Genomic DNA, 17,094 nt, shown 5'->3' with positions numbered 1-17,094 from the left:
ATTTTAATGGCTTCTCTTTTTATCATTGATGTCAGAACATTTATCATATTTTAAAAAAGACTTCTTGGAGGATGAGTTTGTTTTGAGAAAGGCTGAATGTAGTTGAAGCAAAGCCTGTGGAGAAGGTGGTTCATCAAGATGGACTGGTATTGCTCTAGGCTAACAACAATTTATCGCTATCCATCAATGAGACCAATTTTCTTTCTGCACTTGTACATGAACTCTGAAGGCAATGCCAGATAAGGAAGTAAAATAAATGCTTTGAGAAATGGCAGTATTATTTGAAGAAAGATATCTATTGCTAATGGATACATCAGTCTGGCATATTGGTTTGAAAATCTGTTTGATTGCTTTTCAGAATAGTGATTCAGATGACCCCAAAACAATAAACCTGCCAGAACTTCAATATTCTTTCCTCCCTGAGGTGCTTCAACCTGTATTCAGACAACAGCTTTTAATCTACTAGAAATCTTTTTTTTGTTTGCCCTTTCATTTGTTTTTCATCTTTTCCTTTTATCCTGGCTCTTTTCTATTCTTTGCCTGTCTCACCCTTATTAACATGTGTCTGTGCAGACTTTAGAATAAAAGCTTTTGTTTTTGGCTGTTGGTGACCTGATAATAAAGCTTAAAACAAGTAGGACAAAACAGAATTCAGTGCCAACAGTATCCCTCTCAATCTTGTCCAGCCCCTTAGCCGAGTGGGGTCCTTTGCTGGCCCTGTAATCCAGCCCTGTAAAGTTCATCCTTTTGTTACTTGATTGCTTTCTGTGAGAACTCTTGTTTACTTTTATATGTAGGTTTCCCTTATTGGGTTAAAACATAAATTTCAATCTGAAGTTCTGTTTTATCTTAATTTATAAATGATGAACAGAGGGAATATGAAAAGTGCAGGTTAGTGAAATTATATTTAATTTTCTGGTTCAAAGCGTACTTTGAAACAATCTTGAATGTTTGGAGGTAAATATGAAAGTAATGGTTAAAGCTGCTGTAAATCAAGTTCCTTAAGATTCTAGTTAAAAGTAGAAAAAGAGCAAGTTAAAGTGTGTGTGCGTGTGTGTGTGTGTGTGTGTGTGTGTGTGTGTAATAAAACCCAATTTCTATTTGTAATAAGTTGAAGAATTCAAGTAGAAATTATGTTGGTTGTCAGGTAAAAATAATATACAAGAATATATTCATGAGTTGAGAAATGGGGAGAGCGTGCCACCTGGTGGTTCTCAAAGGCATTTTAGTTACTATTAGAGTTGCATTTCTATTTAAAATTAGATTTTTAAGAAAAAAGTTTGGAAAAGATTTTAATTATAGAAACTATCACTTTAAGGTCATTCTTTTAAAATTTTATTTTATGTATCTCTTGATTAGTAGACAGTTGTTAGATTCTAAGTGTAACAGACCCCAAATCATCCTCTCATATCAGAATCATTGGGGTTTAGATGATTTCTTATTTTTCCAAGTTCAAGTTTCCATGAAAAAGCATAGCTTGGGTGAGGAAATTTTATGTCTGTTTCCAGATTTCACTGTTTATATGTACATTCTACTAATACAACATTTTGCAAATAACAAGAACAAAATTTAGTTTTACCTTGGGTTGTGGATCACATTTTCATCTAATAAATAAGGTTCAAACGCTCTTACAATACTTGCTGACTTCTTATGCTAGCATATCTATTGCATGTAAGTTTAATGTCTTAGAAAACAGAAAGTCCTTTATTTATGGTCAATGATTTATCTTGGATTTTGCCATGGATTTTCTGAATAGCTAGATAAATATTTCCATGTAATATTATTTGATAGTTTTTTCCATATTGGCTTCTGTGTTCATATTTTTCTTATTTTAAGATCATCTTATTTATTCCTCACAATTTAATTGGTTTTACATTACATTTTGATTTTATTAAAAAATACAGTTCTGAATGATTAGCATAGAATTTATCACCCACCTGACAAATCGATGAATAAAATGGATTTTCACAGCTTGTCATTTGTAATTTCATAGATCCGAGATCAGCCTGTTGTTGGGCAGCTGATTCCAGACTGCTATGTAGAACTTGAGAAAATCATTTTATCAGAGCGTAAAAATGTGCCAGTTGAATTTCCTGTAATTGACCAGAAACGATTATTACAACTTGTGAAAGAACATCAGCTGCAGTTAGATGAAAATGAGCTTCCTCATGCAGTTCACTTCCTAAATGAATCAGGTTTGTTTATTGCATATTTTTTGAAAGCTCTGCTGTAGTAATTTGTGAAAATGCACCTGAACCTTGTATAGAAGTTACATTTAAAATTTAACAGAATATTGACAAAATTCTTTAATAGGTAACTGATTTTTTTCTTTTTGAAAGATCATCATAAGCATTGATGTTGAATCATGTATTATGTCATAAGAGAAAAATTTAGAAATTATCTAAGGGCAGTAGTGGAAAAGGTCTCTGAGCAGGAGTTAAAACGTGGGTTGTAGAACTTGACTGTAGTATTCAGGAGCTGTGAGACCCTATGTGGAGGCTATTTGTACACTGTAAAGAAGAATTATTATTGGGATGGTTTAACTTGGCACTTGGAGAATCAATGGTTGCCTGAGATGATGCAGCTACCGAGTGGCAGATCTTGCTCTGTTGCATAACATGTTGTCAGCATGACCTCACAGATGAAAACTCTTGAACAGACTTTGGTGCTAATTGTGTACTTGATCAATATAACCTTGCTAGAAATGTGTGAGTTGATTTGTAGTGCTCAGATAAGTGGTTGGGAAGTTGCTTTTGATCCCCAGATTCTGTTGTATGAAAAATAATCTTCATGTGGATTGAATCTGATCAATTCATTTCCTCATCGTTCTTAAACCAGTAGCTTCCTTTGATATTTTGTGTTTCTTACCTGTATTCGAAAATAAGATGTGTCTTTGTAGTGTGTAATTAGAAAGCCAAAAATATTTATGAATTTCTATTTATTTCTCAATACGTGCTCTGCACTGTATGGCTTTGTCTTAAATATGCTTAAATATGATCATTTTATATAGTTCAAAAGATAACTTTTTAAAATAATATTTGGATTTTAGAGCTTGGGAACTGGGATGCCTGGGTTCGGGTCTCAGCTCTGCCACTAATGATGCTGAAGTTTACTCATCTGTAAAATGAGGAGGTTGGACTAGATTCTCTCTAAAGCCCCTTGATATTTGCATATTCTAAATTCCATGTTTCACTCTTGATTTTTACTCCAGGGGTCCTCCTTCATTTTCAAGACCCAGCCCTGCAGTTAAGTGACTTATATTTTGTGGAACCCAAGTGGCTTTGTAAAGTCATGGCCCAGGTTGGTATATTATATTTTTGTGGCATGGGAGTAATGATTGAAGAAAACTACAAATGACACCTAGAGCATTGAGTTTTATAGAGTTTGTGTTCAATTAAGGTAGAAACTACTGTGAATATAGAAAACTATAGAACAATTTGTGTGGAAGACTGTATAAAGAAGAACTTCATGGAAGAAGAGAAGACATCTTAGAATTTACTTTAATGTCTTTGTTTTCAAGTCACAGACAGATGTTTGTACTGCTCTGTTCTGTAGTACTTTTCTAGATCCTGATGATAGCTTTGGTTTGGTTATTGATATAATCAATTGAATGAAAGCTTTGTGAAAATCTTTGGGATAAGTACATATACGAAAATTGGGTTGATGAGCCTCTGAAACCTCAGTCTAGACAACATGGAGGAAAATTTTGACTCTTCAGTGGAATGTAAGTTCTAAATGCTTACAATTTAAAAAATTTTGAATAGTGGTGGTTATGGCTGTCTTTTCTCTATTTATATTTCATATGGAAAATTATTTCTTCTCCCAGTAACAGTTACCAATGAGTTTATATTAATTAGCTATCATAATCCACCTCTATAGATTTGCCACAGAAAACCATTCAAACAGAACACACTAGCTCAGGGTTCCTCAGTGTCAGCACTATTGACATTTTGGGCCAGATAATTCTTTGTTGTACATTGTAGGATGATAGCAGCATCTTTGGCCTCTACCCTCTAGATGCCAGTAGTACCTTCCCAGTATGACAAGCAAAAATGTGCCCAGACATTGCCAAATATTTTAGGATGCAAAAAATCACCCTGGGTGAGAACTGCATCTGGATGAATCATGAATTGAAGTGAGCCTGGGGAGGGCGTCTCCAGCAGGTGCACTCACTGGTGGCTATTTTGTTTATGAGTATAATTTTTTGAGTCACTAAAATGATTGTATTTTTTTTAAATTAATTAATTAATTTATTTATTTTTGGCTGTGTTGGGTCTTCGTTTCTGTGCGAGGGCTTTCTCTAGGTGCGGCAAGCGGGGGCCACTCTTCATCGCGGTGCGCGCGCCTCTCACTATCGCGGCCTCTCTTGTTGCGGAGCACAGGCTCCAGACGCGCAGGCTCGGTAGTTGTGGCTCACGGGCCTAGTTGCTCCGCGGCATGTGGGATCTTCCCAGACCAGGGCTCGAACCCGTGTCCCCTGCATTGGCAGGCGGATTCTCAACCACTGCACCACCAGGGAAGCCCTGTATTTTTTTAATGTTAGAAATCTCTCTTCTAATCAACTATAATGGTAATTAAATTCCCTCAGGTAATCTTGAATAATAGTTCCTAAATTTCATCTAAGGAAGAATAAGAAAGATATTTTAAAGAGGGAACTCATTTGTGGCTAAATCCTATACCACAGAACTTGAGAATGTATTGAAACATTGCAATTGGCAATTAATTGTAATGGGACAGTTATTACTATTCTGGGAGATATTTTTAAAGTAGATTTTCATCCTTCTGCACATATGCCATGGAAAGTGTGATTTTACTCATCTACCTGAGAATGGAGCCAGGAAGGTATAGTGGTGAAGAGCACAAGCTCTAGAGTCAGCATGACCTGTGTTCAGATCTCTCCTAAATCCTTACTAACTTTGACATTTCTTAATGTTTTAAGCTTTTGTTTCTTCACTTGTAAAATAAGGATAATAACAATATTATCTTCAACATTGCCTCCCTAGTTCAGTATAAGTGAATAGTAAATTTTAGCAAAAGTTTATATTTGACCTATTTGGTAATTAAAGACTTATTATTTCAGGAAATGAAAAAAAAATCTTCAAAACTGTAAAGATGTATTCATGTAGTTTTGGAAAGTGTGCCAGGTATGGAGCTAAATAAAACAATATGTGTAGGTATATGCACTCTGTGTAGAAAAGGGAGTTTTAATTATACCCTGAAGATTTGTTGTTAGGTGGCACACTCTATCAGAAAATAACTGAACTCTGTATAGTCAAGAAAAGGCTAAAATTGCACCAAAAAGTGATGTGTTTCCATGTGAATTGGGACTATTTAAAGTTGCACACATGTGGATAATATTAGAGTGGGTACATCTTATTCAATAGAATAACAAGGTGGTTTCCATCAGAATCACTATCTTTTAACAGAAGCAAATTTCCCTCATGATGCAATAAAATCCCTAAAGATACTATGGAGTAATTAAGTTGAAACTCCATGAAAGTTCTCATTAGCATAGTTATACTATTAGTTATACTATAAACATGTTAATTTAATTGAAAATTAAGTCAAGAATTTGAACAGCTCAAGTTATTTTGAAAGATAGATCTAAAGGGTCAGTAAAATTTCTTAATGTAAAAGATAAATGCCATCATTTTTATTTATGCGATATACTGAAATATGTCATTTTTATTAAGGTTTAAAGAGAATGAAAGCCATAAGTAATCAAGTGAAGACAGAATGACCTGCCTGACACCAAACCAGCAAAAATAAATAGGGTTATTCACCTCCATGAGTCATCAAGGCAAGGGAAGAAATAATTTCATGGTGTAGAAGCTCTAATGAGCCCAACCACCCTCTTTGTGCCCAGAGCTGTTAGGTAACTAAACTTATTAAAGAAGTTTCCATCAACACACAGAGAAATTTGCAAAACTCATTAAACTATATGATAAAAGAGATATGAAAGGGACTTATTGGTAGAGTATTATAAAACTTGCATGGCCATTTAATCTTGATAAAAAGTTGTGTGAGAAATTTGGAAAATTTTCTTTCCTTGCACAAGGGCATAAGTTAGCCTTAGAAGTTACCAGGCTGAAGGAATAATAAGAGGTCTTTTAACGGTGATAAAATCAAGATAAGGTTTCAGTTTTTTATTGCTATATAACAAAATACCCCAAAACCTAGCGTACACAAGTAAACTTGGAGTAAAACATCAACAGCTTATTGTTTCTCACTATTCTGTGGGTTGACTGGGTTCAGCCAAACGGTTCTGCTCCACATGGCATTGGCAGGGGTCGTTCGCTTGGCTTCCTCATTGAGCTGGGCTGGAGAGTCCAAGAAGGCTACACTCACATTTTTGGTGTGTTGGTGCTCCTCCATGTGGTCTCTCATATATGCCTCGACCTCTTAAAGGCCAGGCCTAGAACTGGTAAAATGTCAGCTCTGCCACATTCTAGTGAGCAGAGCAACCACAAGTCTTGTTCAGGGAAATGGATGGATTCTATATCTTGAAGGATTAAGCAGCCCACATATGTAGGGAGAGAAAAAATTAATGTGTCCATCGTTGGAAACTATCTGCTACAAATAGTGGTAGTGCAGCATAGATCTACTAGAAAAATCAAGCACAAACTTCTATTTTAAAATCAGTTTGTCGGAGGCCGGGCTACGCCAAGCCCTGCACGTGAACAGCTGCGGCAGGGGCAGCATCCAACGGCGGTGCCAGCAGTTCCAGCCCGTTGCTTTACTTTTTAGCTGCACCAACGTAGTCATTATGCCGAAGAGAAAGTCTCCAGAGAATCCAGAGGGCAAGGATGGATCCAAAGTAACTAAACAGGAGCCCACCAGATGGTCTGCCAGGTTGTCAGCGAAACCTGCTCCTCCAAAACCTGAATCTAAACCAAGAAAAACATCTGCTAAGGCCCTTATCCTATGCATAGATCCTCACATTAGCCCTACTGAGAAAGAACTGGCAACAAAGGTTAACAAAGGTGCTAAAGGGAAGAAGGAGGAAAAGCAAGAAGCTGGAAAGGAAGGCACAGAAAACTGAATCTGTAAACGAGGGAGAATGAATTGTCATGAAAATCGGAGTTGATTTTATGTACCTGTTGGGACAACTTTTAAAAGCTATTTTTACCGAGTATTTTGTAAATGCTAATTTTTTAGGACTCTACTAGTTGGCATACAAAAATATATAAGGATGGACATTTTACCTTCTTATAGTCATGATTTTTGGAAATTCCCATCATCCTTGAGTAAAATAAATACCAATTTAATATTGGAAGCTGTCTGTAAAATTGATTCACCGTTCCATGCACTTGCTTTAAAAATTTAGTCCTGAGCATACTGTGGTGTTTTTACTGTGTGTATTTGAATTTTTTCATGCAGTTTTTCTAGAGCAGTAATCAGTGGTGCTTTTGTACCTAGGTTTTATGTGATTTTAATGAAACATGGATAGTTGTGGCCACCTGCTGACTATTTGTGGTTTAAAATAAAAGGTTTTCTTGCCTGCAAAAAAAAAAATAAAAAAATAAAATAAAATAAAGTCAGTTTGTCTAAGTAAAATAAATTAGAATAAGTATACAATAATGGCTGACATATGAGAGGTTACTTATATGCTTTTCAAAGATTATCTCATTTAATTCTCAGAACAACTCTTTTAAAGGGTACTTTATTAGTGCCCATTCTTGAAGATGAAGAAATTGATGGACAGAGAGGTTAAATAATTTATCCAAAGTTACATATTCAGGGAGAATTAGAGTTACGATTTCAAACCAAGCAGTTTGACTACAGTGCCTATGAACCTAACCCTAGGATAAAATGCTCCAAACTTTATTTTCCCCCAGTTCATGAATTCAACAGTATTTTTTCAGCACCTAATGATGTTCCAGATATTGTTCTGGTGCTGGGGCTATAGCAGTAGACAAATCAAGTTTCCTGCATTCATGGAGTTGATGTTCAAATGGGAGGAAATAACCAAAACATGAATCCTTAACATGTTAGGTGGTACAGAATGCTACAAAGAAAATATAAAGTATGGCTGGGGGTAGAGAGTGAGTTTGTCAGACAGGTCTTAGCAACTTAAAAAACACTAAAACAGCAGTTTTCTTCACTACCTAAGTTGTAAGAGCAGTTTGGGCTATAAACTATACAATATGGAGGAAGTCCCAAATTATAGTTTTTATTATTTAATGACCCATTATACATTGCATTAGATATCATTATGTTCAATCAGTCATGCATTCATTGATTCAATGGTGGTATACATACAAAATAGAAATATAGTGTTGAGTGAGACAAGTCCTCGGGCCTACAGATTTTACAGTCCAGTATTTTACCCAGCTACATGATAATGTAAATAATGTTTGTTCCTATTTAAGTATCCCTTAAAAATTATAGATCTACTAAAGAAAATTAAGCACAAATCTCTTTTTAAATTAATTTGGCCAAGTAAAATGAATAGGAACATGTAGATAATAATGGCTAACATTTGAGGGCTTGCTATTTGCTAAAAATTGTTGTATGTATTTTGCATGTTTTATGTGTATCTTATTTTGTTCTCATGGCAATCTAAGAGACAGTCACTTTTATTATCTTATGTTACAGAGAGGGAAACTGTGGGTAAAGAAATTAAATATCTTTCCCAAGGTGACACAATTGGCAGTAGAGCCTGGATTTGAGCCTGAGTTCTTCTGAACTTATATTTTTAATTGTTATGATGATGATCAAAGCTCAAAGTATGGTCTCCACATTAGAATCATCAGAGTTTCTTGTTAAAAAAGCAGATTCTCAAGCCTCATCTCAGACCTACTGATCCAGACTGAGTGGAGTCCAGCGAAATTCAGTGGTTACTTACTTTGTTTGAGAATCACTGAAATGTGCTAAGCTACCTCTCTTCTCGCTGATGGAAACCATCTCCTATTATATAAATGTAAAGTAACATTTCTATTGCAAACCTGTAGTGATAACACAGTCTGGAAGATAATTTCCCTAGGAATATACTATTGATGAGACTGTAACAAGGATGTGGGGTACTGGATTGATGTGTTAATTGGAGTTGGGGAAGGCTTGTGGTTCATTGGTTTCAGAGGATCTCCAGAATTTCTGATCTGAATTAACTCCCTTAATTTAATAAATTTTTTTTGTGTGTGTAGGGAGTACATGCCCCACTGGGCTTCTAGGCTACCTGGCTGCTAGCTAGAGAAATTAGGTCCTGTGTTGTACTTGACAACATTAAAATTGTTTTAATCATTTTTACTGAGCAAAGGAAATGTTTTAAATACAAAACTTTCCAGAAAATAAATTTTAGTGATATGTATAAGTTTAAATCTTTCAGATTTTGACAGTGAAAGTGGAGGGCTGTCCAAAACATCCTAAGGGAATTATTTCACGTAGAGATGTGGAAAAATTTCTTTCAAAGAAAAAGAGATTTCCAAAGAACTACATGTCACAGTACTTTAAACTCTTAGAAAAATTCCAGATTGCCTTGCCAACAGGAGAAGAATATTTGCTGGTTCCAAGCAGGTAAGCCAAAACTTAAAATTTAATTACCCTATGGAAATTCACCATATATTATATTGTTTTAGTAGTCAGAGTAACTTTGGTCTGTGATAAATGTACTAATTTTTTTCTTCTTGTGCAAACTTTGTACTGAAGTATAACATTTTCTTTTAATGAAAACACTACATTTGACATTTAAAGATAAAGTAAATGACTGATTTTATGTATATAATTATTATTTGATTTAGCACTGCCTAATTTATTTAATAAAGGTTAATAGTGGAGATGTGTGTGTGTGTGTGTGTGTGTGTGTGTGTGTCCTTACATGGTAATGGAAGAGTTATTTTTATATTAGGCAGATTCTGGGGATATAATGAGTTTTCAACATAGTCTTAAAATAATTTATGGCTGTGAATTTTCAGAGGATATGGGCAACACAATGGAGGCCTAAGTTATAGCCCTGTACTGTAGAAATTCTTACTCCTTTATAAGCACCTGGGAAATGTTATAAAGTAATATGACATTGAAAAGTGCAAATTGCATTGGTTGATGGATGGTAACTAATTCTAAAAATAGATATACACTCTTTTCTAGGACATGAATTTTTTTCAAGTTTTACATAATCCCTTTACTTGTCTATGCATAATGAACTGTAATAATTTATTTATAGTATAAATAAGATTATTGAAAAAATTTCATGCATCTACATCTGAGCATGCATTTGAATTAATTAACCATTAAATTTTGAGTAGGAAGAGCATGTAGCAAAAGAACATTATAAAAAATGCAATTGCTTATAATATTTATCTTCAATTCATTGATTTCAAGTAGTAAAGCACTTTGGTCAACATGATTGGGTATTTTATGAAGCTGTATAATGACAGTGTCCTTTTATCTTTAGTTTGTCGGACCACAGGCCAGTAATAGAGCTTCCCCATTGTGAGAACTCTGAAATTATCATTCGACTGTATGAAATGCCTTATTTTCCAATGGGCTTTTGGTCAAGATTAATCAATCGATTACTTGAAATTTCACCTTACATGCTTTCAGGAAGAGGTATGTATTTAATGAAGAATTAATATTTAGAGAAGTTAGGAGGAAAGCATATTAAAATTAATAATGTCATTTTCCCAGAGTTTACTTGTTTGTAAGGCAGCTGAAAATCAGAAAATAAGCTCAAAAGACCTCAGAGTGGCCAATATAAAGACATACACTCAAATAAGTTCATGCCGTTTGTTAAGCAGAAAATTCCTCGAAGTCCATGTGTACTTATTTTAGACACATTTACAATGCCTGACTATCTCGCTTTGCAAGCCAAAGCAGACTAGAAGTAGCAATTTTATTTATTTATTTTTAAAAAATTTATTTATTTATTTATTTTTGGCTGTGTTGGGTCTTCGTTTCTGTGCGAGGGCTTTCTCTAGGTGCGGCAAGCGGGGGCCACTCTTCATCGCGGTGCGCGGGCCTCTCACTATCGCGGCCTCTCTTGTTGCAGAGCATAGGCTCTAGACGCGCAGGCTCAGTAGTTGTGACTCACGGGCCCAGTTGCTCCGCGGCATGTGGGATCTTCCCAGACCAGGGCTCGAACCCGTGTCCCCTGCATTGGCAGGCGGACTCTCAACCACTGCACCACCACGGAAGCCTGAAGTAGCAATTTTAAAAGGTGAAATTAGTAAGCGTCATTAGTTTAAACACACCCACCCAACCTACACATACACACAAACATACACCCACACGCACGTGCGCGCAAAGAAAAACTAGGAATGGCCACCACTGCAGTCAGGGAGTTTTATTTAACAGTGTAACAGTTCCTGACCATTCAGACCATTCTGTGTAGGGACTATAATAGCTCTATTCTGCTGCACAATCCCTGAGGGGTTTACAAAAAAGGATAAAAATGGGTGTTTATAATGCTAGCTCTTCCTCCTGGAAGAAAGAGAGATCTTAGTGCTCCAAAGGGAAAATATAATTTTTTATGTGCTTAAAAATCAGCTTTATGGAGGTGGTACTGTATTCTGAAGTAAACCTTATGTTGCTTGCAGTTAATCGGCATATAGAAAGTTACATCACATCAAAGTGTTGGTTTTAGCATGACCACCAACCTCTTTTTAAAAGTTATGGGACCTTATTTATGATTCTCTTTCTTCATCTGTTACACATACTAAACTACTTAACACCATGAACCTGAAATCTATCTTAGGTTGTATACTGGGCATTTTATTTATTTCATTCCAAAATTGAGGATAAAATATTTAATATTATATTTAATAGATATGGATGGGGACTCATATCATTAACGATTCCAGTACTTTCCTTCAAAACAAATATATCTCTCTTACTGTCATTTGTGGTGTGTGCAGCGACTTTTTCCCCTTTAATTTATGGAGCCGCTAATAATTAATGGCTATACGTGGGTTCATTTAAACTTCTTTCAGAACGAGCACTTCGCCCAAACAGAATGTATTGGCGACAAGGCATCTACTTGAATTGGTCTCCTGAAGCTTATTGCTTGGTAGGATCTGAAGTCTTAGATAATCACCCAGAGAGTTTCCTAAAAATTACAGTTCCTTCTTGTAGAAAAGGTAAGGAAATTAATTAAAACCTTTGAATTGTACCACTAAAGAAATCTAAACTTTTAAAAAAAACTTTATAGTTTTGTGACAGAATAAGGTTCTTTCCAGTTTTGTGACAGAATAAGGTTCAGCTAGGGTGTTGATGAAGTCTTCTTTGGATTATGTAGGCTGTATTCTTTTGGGCCAAGTTGTGGACCACATTGACTCTCTCATGGAAGAGTGGTTTCCAGGGTTACTGGAGATTGATATTTGTGGTGAAGGAGAAACTCTGCTGAAGAAGTGGGCATTATATAGTTTTAATGATGGTGAAGAACATCAGAAAATCTTACTTGACAACTTGATGAAGAAAGCAGAAGAAGGTATGTGTTGACACAACTTACAAATGTTTTTAAGTGATCCTTTCAATATTTGTGAAGTGATGTTTGAAATAAATGTAAAAATTATTCTTATCCATAAGGGATGAGTTAGAGGATACTACATTAAATTGTAGTGACAGTTCAGAAAAATATATTTATTAACCAGTAAGATCTTATACTCTAGATTCAGAAAAAATGTTGGTTTGAGAGTTTGAATACTGGCTATTGAGCAACATAACCTCATCTGTGAAATAAGAGTACTGACCAAAACTACATCATAGAATTGTTATGAGGATTAAAATAGATGATACATGGAAGTAACTTAGCAACGTTAACCATAGGCTAAGTGCTCCAAGAATGTTGTAAAAGTAAAGAATATATAATTTCCTAGTCATGTATCAATAGTCTAAGGCAGTTCTGAATTCTACTTTCTAGTGAGTGAACCTAGGAATGAGTATTTAAAATTCCTAGTAGATAGGTATTAATTCAACTTTTAAAACTTTCTCAGAGTTTCTAGAGAAAAATAAGATTGGTAAGAAAACCTAAAAGAGTGATTAGAAATCATAGAAAGTATGTGATTATTTCTGTAAATCGAAAGGACAAACTTATGTACAACCTTAAAAGTTTGTCTTTAAAAAAAAAAATGTTTTATGTACTTCTCAGGAGACCTCCTAGTGAATCCAGATCAACCAAGGCTCACCATTCCAATATCTCAGATTGCTCCTGACTTGATTTTGGCTGACCTGCCTAGAAATATTATGTTGAATAATGATGAATTGGAATTTGAACAAGCTCCAGAGTTTCTTTTAGGTAACTATTTTTGTTGGTTTGAGAATAAAAATTAGGGTACAGCTTTTATTTATAATCTAGAAAATATTTACATATAATTATATTGTCATAGTTTTTAGTGTCTTCATATATTTTTTGTAATGTTTTTCCTTTGGGATAATATATTTTAAAGTAATATCATGTTGGGACTTCCCTGGCGGTCCAGTGGTTAAGTTTCTGCACTTCCACTGCAGGGGGAGCAGATTTGATTCCCTGGCCAGGGAACTAAGATCCCGCATGTGGCACGACACGGCTAAAAAAAAAAAACCCAAACTTTTGTAGGCCGGGTTTGAATTGAGGATGGGACCACCATGGAAGCACACATATTTATGAAATATGTCCTTGCATTTGCTTTAATTGTCAGTGATAGGGAAGGCATTTAGGAAGTTTTCAATTGAGTAATGCAGCCATTTTTCAGTCGCAAAAAGAATAAGTAAAGGAAGAACACCTCTATGTAGTCATTGTAGCAATTTTGTTGCTAAGTATGACAATCATAAATTTTCATTAAAATATTCACAAAAAGCCAATTTGAGATTAAAAATTCAGAAGCATTAAATTGGTGATATACTCAAGTTCTAAACATTCCTGAGAGTGCTTGAGAGCTATGGAGAGTATTCAGTTGATTTAATGTAAAGTATTTGGAGACAATTCTGACTTTACTTTGTGGAGTATTTGTTGTTATGTGTGTATACATTTTATTTTAATTAAATTTCCACAGAGAGAATGACTAGACGATGTGTCAGGATATTAATATTATTAACAAACAATGTCCAAAATTTGGGATATGACATGTAGAGGTAAATAAACTCCTTTGTACCTTTATTCTTTACATTGATTGGGAAATTTTGAATGATTTTAAATGCCTTTGCACTCTGGGAGTGAATATATTAGTAATAGTAGGCTAAGGCAAAATGCTGAATTGTTAACACTGAATCTTAGACCTTAACCAACACCAAACTTGACTTGTGATTTGAAAGATACAGGCAAGTACCAGACATACTATTTTCTTTCTCTGAAAGAGTTTCAAGCCATCAGATACAGCTCCCCCAAATATACCCTTTTAGTGCACTAAGTTGTGTTTCAGATTAATGGACAAGTTTTGAGCAATGTTATGTAGAAATGTTCAAAAAGTTCATTTTTGAAGCACCTGTGTTTTTCCACCAGTTTTATTGAGGTGTAATTGACATATAGCACTGTATAAGTTCAAGGTGTACAGCATAATGACTTGACTTACATGTATGGTGAAACGATTACCACAGTAGCTTTAGTTGACATCCATAATTGCATATATATAAAAAATAAAGGAAAAAGAAAAAAGTATTTTTCTTCTTGTGATGAGAACTCTCAGGATTTACTCTCTTAACCACTTCCGTACATAACCTATAGCAGTGTTAACTGTAGTTATCATGTTGTACACTACATCCCTAGTATTTATTTACCTTACAACTGGAAGTTTGTACCTTTTGACCACCTTCAAAAGCACCTGTGTTTTATATTCTTTAACTATGCAGATAGGAAAATGTTTATAAGAGTACTCCCCATTCTCTAGCCCCATTTCCCATAAGCTCATAAATTCCATGTTTATTTATTGTACAAAAAGCAATCTAGATCAGGGTTTCTCAACCTCTGCACTGATGCAGTTTGGGACTGGATAATTCTTTGTTATGAGGGGTGTCCTGTGCATTGCAGTGTGTTTAGCAGCATCCTTGGCTAGACCCACTAGATGTCAGTAGTATCTCCTCACACCCCGTCTCAGATTTGACAATCAAAAATGTCTCCAAACACTGTCAAATGTGGGGGCTGGAGATAGGGAGCAATGTCACCCTGGTTGACAGCCACTGATCTAAACAAATCAGATAAAGCCTTCTAAAAACATTTTACAATCAGAAACACCCTGGTATCTTTATGCTGGGATGATCTGGGGGAGGTCATTCATCTCCCTCCATTCCGCATTTTCTTTGTCGGACAGGAGTGAATTTTAGGGCTTCAGTTAACCCTTTCCTTCCCAGATAGCAGTTACTATTAGGCAGTGACTAATATGACACATATTAATAGATTTGTGAGTATTAGTAGACTTGTTTTTGTAAATACAGTTGACCCTTGAACAACACAGATTAGAACAGTATGGGTCCACTTATCTGCATTTTTTTTTCAATAAATACAGTACCTGTATTTTTATCTTACAGATCTTTAACTAAATGTAGGGAAAAGTTTGTGTTCAATTAGAGATTATAGTGTGTGAAATCAAAAGAACTAGGGTTTGAGTCCTGATTGTATCCAAACTGTTTCAGCTTCCTTTCCTCGGGTGGGACATTTTTCAGTTCTTTTGTTTTTGAGGCAGAGACAGCAGTGTGCAGATTTTCCACTGCACTCAGGGCTGCATTCCTAACCCCATGTTGTGTGTTGTGCAAGGGTCAACTGAATATTTTAAAATACACATATATGGGGTTTTGTTTGTCTATCTGAAGAGTTATGGGAGGGGGTACATTTCCTCCTTGAGGGACTATTTTTCCAGAGAGCCACAATAGAAGATACTTCAGTGGTATTATTTGTCAATTTTTTCACACCTTTGTGTCACAAGTACACAATAGCAGTCCTTAACCTTATTTTTGCTCTTAGTTACTTGAAGGGTACAACAGCCCATACTCCAATTTAATATGGCAGTGATTATGAAATAGGGAAGGGCTTTAAATAATTATAAATCTCTACTACTCCCACCTGAAATTTTTTGTTTCCCTAGAGTGTATTTCTTTTCTCTGTTTATGAAATTTTTTCTTTGTTGTCAGTAGTTGTTCAGATTGAAGGGAATCAGAACAGGATATGTCTATTATTTAAGTCTCCATCTCTTCTTGTCTCCCTTCCCCCTCCACTTGCTTTCCTTCTCTTTTCCTTCTTCTATTTGCCCAATCCTATTTTGAATCCAATACTTAACTGTTACTATAGCCTTCGTTTCCCCCTGAAACTCCATCTTAGTTCATGGAGTAGAAGAAGGAAGAGAAAGCATTAAAGGAGACTTGATTCAGTGTAACTAGTGGGTCATATTTCTCTTTGAAGCAGATATAATTACAAAAGATAAAATTTATTGAGTTTTTCTGCTTGTACAGATTAACCTAAGTGCTTTGTACTTTCTTTTCAAAAGGTGATGGCAGTTTTGGATCTGTTTATCGAGCAGCTTATGAAGGAGAAGAAGTGGCTGTGAAGATTTTTAATAAACATACATCACTTAGACTGTTAAGACAAGTAAGAAATGCAGCAATATTATTACGTTAAATCATACATTGTTAATCTCCTGGAACTCTTGTTTTGCATGCATTTGTAATTACCGTATTTTCCCCCAAAGTTTACTTGAGTTTAGTTATGAAATCCTACTTTTGTCCTTTCTTTATGGAGTGAAATAGGTTTCTCCTGTTGAAAAACAAAGACAGTATTCTGAGAATTCTTGTTCCAGGCTTTACAAGTACAGAAGAAAAGAGGGTACCTTTTTTGCATTTTTGTAATTTAAAGGAACCAAAATCCATACAACAGTAGTCTATTTAAAAACTTCTCTTGGCCTCAGTTAAGTCACATGTTCTTTTCTTGGCAAGCACCAATGTTCAGGGCAGTACTGTTGCTGATTGGCTTAGGCCTGTGTTACTGAACCAATCACTGTGATAATGAGCAAGGTATTATTTAAAATATCCCCACCTTTCCCTAAAGCTGAGATTGGGGTCAGTTCCCCTTAAAGTTCATGGGCTGCTTGACTGAGGGTTGGATACCTCAGCAAAAGTCAGTACTGTTAGGAAGAGTGAAAGTTGATTGAATGCATAACCAAGAGTGGTCACTCCAGTACCCTCTCTTGTTTTGAA

General features: G+C 35.4%; 2 protein-coding genes across 6 annotated transcripts in view; both read left to right on the top strand.

Moving 5' to 3' along the window:
• Positions 1-17,094, top strand: part of LRRK2 (leucine rich repeat kinase 2) — a 142,756-nt gene that overhangs the window by 95,102 nt on the left and 30,560 nt on the right. For all 5 annotated transcript variants that reach the window (XM_057556675.1, XM_007168314.2, XM_007168313.2 and 2 more), the window contains 8 exons: positions 1,994-2,195; positions 3,212-3,300; positions 9,329-9,516; positions 10,394-10,548; positions 11,928-12,074; positions 12,233-12,424; positions 13,085-13,231; positions 16,389-16,489. In XM_057556675.1, coding sequence (XP_057412658.1) covers positions 1,994-2,195; positions 3,212-3,300; positions 9,329-9,516; positions 10,394-10,548; positions 11,928-12,074; positions 12,233-12,424; positions 13,085-13,231; positions 16,389-16,489 — 1,221 coding nt within the window. The remainder of the gene's footprint in view (positions 1-1,993; positions 2,196-3,211; positions 3,301-9,328; positions 9,517-10,393; positions 10,549-11,927; positions 12,075-12,232; positions 12,425-13,084; positions 13,232-16,388; positions 16,490-17,094) is intronic.
• LOC103006821 (high mobility group nucleosome-binding domain-containing protein 3-like) lies at positions 5,995-9,288 on the top strand. Its single transcript, XM_057556677.1, has 2 exons — positions 5,995-6,913; positions 6,956-9,288. Exons 1-2 carry the CDS (start codon positions 6,767-6,769, stop codon positions 7,040-7,042), a joined length of 234 nt encoding a protein of 77 aa, XP_057412660.1. The 5' UTR covers positions 5,995-6,766; the 3' UTR covers positions 7,043-9,288.

The sequence above is a fragment of the Balaenoptera acutorostrata genome, chromosome 11 (genome assembly GCF_949987535.1).
Source record: "Balaenoptera acutorostrata chromosome 11, mBalAcu1.1, whole genome shotgun sequence".
Taxonomy (NCBI): domain Eukaryota; kingdom Metazoa; phylum Chordata; class Mammalia; order Artiodactyla; family Balaenopteridae; genus Balaenoptera; species Balaenoptera acutorostrata.
This window is presented reverse-complemented; position numbering and strand designations above follow the sequence as displayed.